General features: G+C 48.5%; 1 protein-coding gene across 1 annotated transcript; it reads right to left on the bottom strand.

The window, feature by feature from the left end:
* Positions 1-1,927, bottom strand: LOC127338111 (cytochrome P450 716B1-like). Its single transcript, XM_051364359.2, has 3 exons — positions 960-1,927; positions 633-820; positions 1-543 (listed from the first exon to the last, which is right to left on the bottom strand). The coding sequence occupies exons 1-3, from the start codon at positions 1,900-1,902 to the stop codon at positions 235-237; spliced, it is 1,440 nt and encodes a 479-aa protein (XP_051220319.1). The 5' UTR covers positions 1,903-1,927; the 3' UTR covers positions 1-234.
* Between the last annotated feature and the right edge of the window lie 3,098 nt (positions 1,928-5,025).

The following is a 5,025-nucleotide window of genomic DNA, read 5'->3' as shown; positions in this document are numbered from 1 at the left end:
TTTGATACTAATAAGAGAAATAATCCATGTAGTTTTATTCATTACCAATCTAAGTATAAGTACATGTGACAAGGGGAGATCGTGCACACGTAGAGGCACACAGAGACGCATGCAAGGCGCAGGAATACAACTCCCTCATGACTAGGTACTACTTTTACAGCACATACAAATACAAGGTATAAACATGATTCAGTAAGGGACACCGATTGATGTGTACTTTTTCACGTTCAAACTTCAAAGGGAGGTCATGTGCTCCAGTTGTATCGGCAGGCCATGTAGAGGCGATGGCATGGGGTCCCTGATGAAGGTATTCTCCTTGTAGCAGAGCTTCCATCTGAAGTGTCTCACCAGGTTATGCATGGTCACCAATATTTCGATCTTAGCAAACTCCCTACCGGGGCATATTCTAGGGCCGCCACCAAAGGCGACGAAGGAGCATGGTGGCGCTGACGCCAACGCGTTCTCGAAACGGGAGGGGTCAAACTTTGCCGGATCGTGGAAAATGCTGGGGTCCATGTGTGTTTCATTTGCCGTCCAAAACACCTGAAAACACGATAAAAGTTGCATCATCTTTTTGCTGCAAATTGGTGTTTCAGTTACAAGCTGAGTAGACGTCAGAGATTATGATTGACCTGCCATCCTTTTGGAATGAGGTAGCCGTCAAACTCAATGTCTTCGAGTGCTGTTCTGAAGCCCCCGACGACTGGAGGGACGATGCGAAGTGTCTCCTGTGCGACTCGCCATGTGAACTTCATTTTCGATAGGTCTTCCCAGGTTAGAGCTTCCCCATCTGCCTTGTCCTTTGCAATCTCTTCATGCTCTGTGTCCATAAACACACAACACATGATTAACTGTCCGCAAAAGGTAAAGCATGAAAATAAATTGACTGTCCGCAAAAGGTAAAGCATGAAAAGAAAATAAACCCACAACATGCCCATGGCAGGTTAGTTGTCACTTACCTTGCACCATAGCTGCGAGGGTGGCCGGATCATTGCCGAGGTGGCGGACCATGAACGTCATGAGTATGGAGGTCGTGTCATGGCCGGCAATCAAGGCGAGGATGCAATTGTCGATGATCTCGTCGCTGCTCAAGAGCTGCTCGCCATGGTCGTCTGTCATGCTGACCAGACGGCTGATGAGGTCATTGTTTGGCGAGACCTTTCCCTGCTCCAGCATAGCCTTCCTCTCTCGCATGATCCCGTTGAGGAGACGTTCAGCCCTTCGCCTAGCCTTGATGCTCCGGCTGAAAGCCGTGAACGGCAGGTTCACCGGGATTGCCAACGCGCCTTCGAGTATGCATGTGAAGTCAATGGCGAGGGCGTCCCGTACGGCACCCCTCTCAAGGCCAAACAGTAGTGATGAGATGATACCCAACGTCAGACGCTTCATCAGCGGCAGCACGGTGACAGCCGTGCGACCGACCCAGTTCTCCTCTAGGTGGTGCCTCACCTCGGCGTCGATCCTCGAAATGTACAGCTTGAGCATGTCAGGCTTGAGGAACTCCATTAGCGCGCCACGAATGCGCCGGTGATCGTCGCCGTGGATGCTCAGGAGGCTCTTCTCCCCGATGATACGCTTGGTCGATCGGATTTGCATCACCGGCAGCAAGCTGCTGAAGAACATGAACTTATTGGCCGCCGGGCCCGCCAGAAGAACCGTCGGCATGCTGAAAAGCGATAGTTTCGAAACCGGGCCGTATCTCTGGACCCGGTCCCGAATCCACCGATCAGTGGTGTTTCCGCGCATAGCGCGGATGATGCTGACGGTCTGGCCAATCACCGGCAGACCAAAGGAGCCCGGGGGCAAGTTCGCCAGACATGGTTTCTTTGCTCTGGTCACGAGATGGATTCCTATAGACGAGGCCGTGACAATGAGCGCTACCACTATAAGCAAATGATCCATTTCAAGAGCAAGTGTTCAGATGATAGATCGATGCTTCTACATAATTGAGGCATATAGGGGCATACTTATTTATACGAGCTAGCTAGAATATCGATCCAAGGAGAGCATAATTTAATTGAAGATTCCTTTTCTATAGACTTCAAAAGATACGATTCCAGGATTTCATTTCTATATTAATTAGCTAATGTCAACTACGTCGCTATGTAAAATACACTTCTGCACGTTACATGGTTGAAACGGTACTACCTAAATAATTCGTAAATCAACCCTTGTCCTTATCAATTCATCGGATCCGACAGTAATTAACTCTATGTTTTACATGTCCAGAATTTGGTTGTGCACTTGGTAATTAATGTACTACCTAAAATTATTATCCTCAATTTCTGAGATCAAGTAACACCTAAGCATATCGAATACATATTTCTTTATTTCTGAGAGTTGATTTTATACATACGGCATGGGTGTGGGTGTGTACTGTACCGCCGATTTATTCCTCGAGATTCTTGCTCATCGTTGCAGGTGACTGTCTCTCGTAGTTTTATCCGAATCTCAAAGCAAAACGGACGATGAAGGATACACCCACACTCATTCGTGTAAGGTACGAAAATATATTTCCATTAAATATATGGTTGAGAATATATATTGACTCGATGCGGGTTCACAAACCAATGAACGTACCCACCAATGAGGTATACATTAGTACAATTATAGTCGTTGCGCAAAGAACACTTTCACAGTGCATGATTGGAACAATACACACTAAGGAGATTTTAAATTAACCCTTGGCAGCCTCAATTTGGATTATATCCTTTTTTCGAAATGGGGATGTACCCTGGCTTCTACATCATGATGATGCACACGACCTTTTATTAAAGAAGGTTTAAAATCTGTATTATTTACAGCTCAAGCATCGCCAAGAATTGATACACGTTGGATTCTATCCTAACTCTAGGTTTTCTAATCCCTCAAAATAACTTCAACTAATGTCCATTGTTTGGTTGAACTCTTACTAATCTAATTATGAGAAACGATTGGATGACCTAATAATCCAAGCAGAGGCAAACAATTATGGAGCTGGTGTCCAGGTTTTTGCTTTGCAGCTGTCCAACATGGGGCGTGACCGGCGTACATGTTCGAAGTCCCGATTGGCGATCTACTCATGTTCGTGGAGCTGGCTAGCGTGGCCACGGGGCATTGGCGACCTTGATTTTTTTTAAACATAAGGTCCTTGGCCCGGCTTTATATATAAAGCCATCACGACAACCATAGAGTAGCGATACAACACACCCAACATAAGACTGATGCCTCCAAAGTGCTGAAGCCACAATAGAAATAAGCAAAGTCTGGTACCAAGATCAACTCATAGATAAAACAGGGAAACTAAAGCGCGTGGAGCGGGCGTGAGCGGCAACGTGCAGTCGACGATGGCGTCAGTGTCCTCCGGCCCGGGTCCGCGCATGTAGCCTCCTAACCTCGTCCAGCGCCACGTCCAGCAGTGGTCGGTCCCTCGGTCTGACCAGAACCCTCCAGCTCTGCATGTACATAGACATTTTGAAGATAGCATCAGCCGGGCTGGAGATGAGAGAGCCCTCAATAGCTAGCTTGTTGCGGATGTTCCACGGCGTCCAGCACTGCGCAACAAAAGTAAACCAAGCTATCCTACGGAGTCTACCCGACAAGCCGTTGGCAATGGCGATGAAGTCCGCAGCCCCTGCTGGGTTCCATGAGCAGGAGAGGAGGTCCCTGATTCCTGCCCACATAAATTTAGCGATGTGGCAAGTGAAGAAAATATGGTCGCAAGTTTCCCATTCGCCACAAAGGGCACACCGCCCATTCGATGACCCATGTCGCTTGATTATTTGGTCCACTGACGGGAGCCTCCCTCGGATGAGTTGCCAGAGGAAGACCCGGATTTTTGGCGGAACCCTAGTGCGCCAAATTTCCTTGAAGTGGGTGATCGTCCCGCCCCGGGACAATTTGGAGTACATCGAGCGGGTGGAGTACTCCCTAGATTGCTCAAGCGCCCAACGAACCACATCATCGCCCTCAGAGGCCGGCGATAGGTCAAAGATTCTGCAGAGGTTGTCCCATTCCACCCTCTCTGCGAGGCCGAAGGTGCGCCGGAAGCGAATTCTCCAGCCCCCGCTGGACCTAACCCCCTGATACGTCTCCGACGTATCGATAATTTCTTATGTTCCATGCCACATTATTGATGTTATCTACATGTTTTATGCACACTTTATGTCATATTCGTGCATTTTCTGGAACTAACCTATTAACAAGATGCCGAAGTGCCGCTTGTTTTTCTGCTGTTTTTGGTTTCAGAAATCCTAGTAACGAAATATTCTCGGAATTGGACGAAATCAACGCCCAGGGTCCTATTTTGCCACGAAGCTTCCAGAAGACCGAAGAGGAGACGAAGTGGGGCCACGAGGTGGCCACACCCTAGGGCGGCGCGGCCCCCCCCTTGGCCGCGCGGCCCTGTGGTGTGGGCCCCTCGTGCCGCCTCCTGACCTGCCCTTCCGCCTACTTAAAGCCTCCGTCGCGAAACCCCCAGTACCGAGAGCCACGATACGGAAAACCTTCCAGAGACGCCGCCGCCGCCAATCCCATCTCGGGGGATTCAGGAGATCGCCTCCGGCACCCTGCCGGAGAGGGGAATCATCTCCCGGAGGACTCTACGCCGCCATGGTCGCCTCCGGAGTGATGTGTGAGTAGTCTACCCCTGGACTATGGGTCCATAGCTGTAGCTAGATGGTTGTCTTCTCCCCATTGTGCTTAATTGTCGGATTTTGTGAGCTGCCTAACATGATCAAGATCATCTATTTGTAATTCTATATGTTGCGTTTGTTGGGATCCGATGAATAGAGAATACTTGTTATGTTGATTATCAAAGTTATGTCTATGTGTTGTTTATGATCTTGCATGCTCTCCGTTATTAGTAGATGCTCTAGCCAAGTTGATGCTAGTAACTCCAAGAGGGAGTATTTATGCTCGATAGTGGGTTCATGTCTCCGTGAATCTGGAGGGGTGACAAGAACCTCTAAGATTATGGATGTGCTGTTGCCACTAGGGATAAAACATTGGTGCTATGTTCAAGGACGTAGTCACTGATTACATTAC

This window comes from Lolium perenne, chromosome 3 (assembly GCF_019359855.2).
Source record: "Lolium perenne isolate Kyuss_39 chromosome 3, Kyuss_2.0, whole genome shotgun sequence".
NCBI lineage: Eukaryota > Viridiplantae > Streptophyta > Magnoliopsida > Poales > Poaceae > Lolium > Lolium perenne.
The sequence above is the reverse complement of the archived record's forward strand: the minus strand, read 5'-3'. Positions and strand labels throughout refer to the sequence as shown.

Coding starts and splice junctions, on each gene's coding strand:
- LOC127338111 (XM_051364359.2), bottom strand. CDS start 1,902: ATGGATCATTTGCTTATAGTGGTAGCGCTCATTGTCACGGCCTCGTCT. Junction 821..959: donor CCTCGCAGCTATGGTGCAAG/GTAAGTGACAAC, acceptor TTATGGACACAG/AGCATGAAGAGATTGCAAAG. Junction 544..632: donor TCATTCCAAAAGGATGGCAG/GTCAATCATAAT, acceptor TCGTGTTTTCAG/GTGTTTTGGACGGCAAATGA.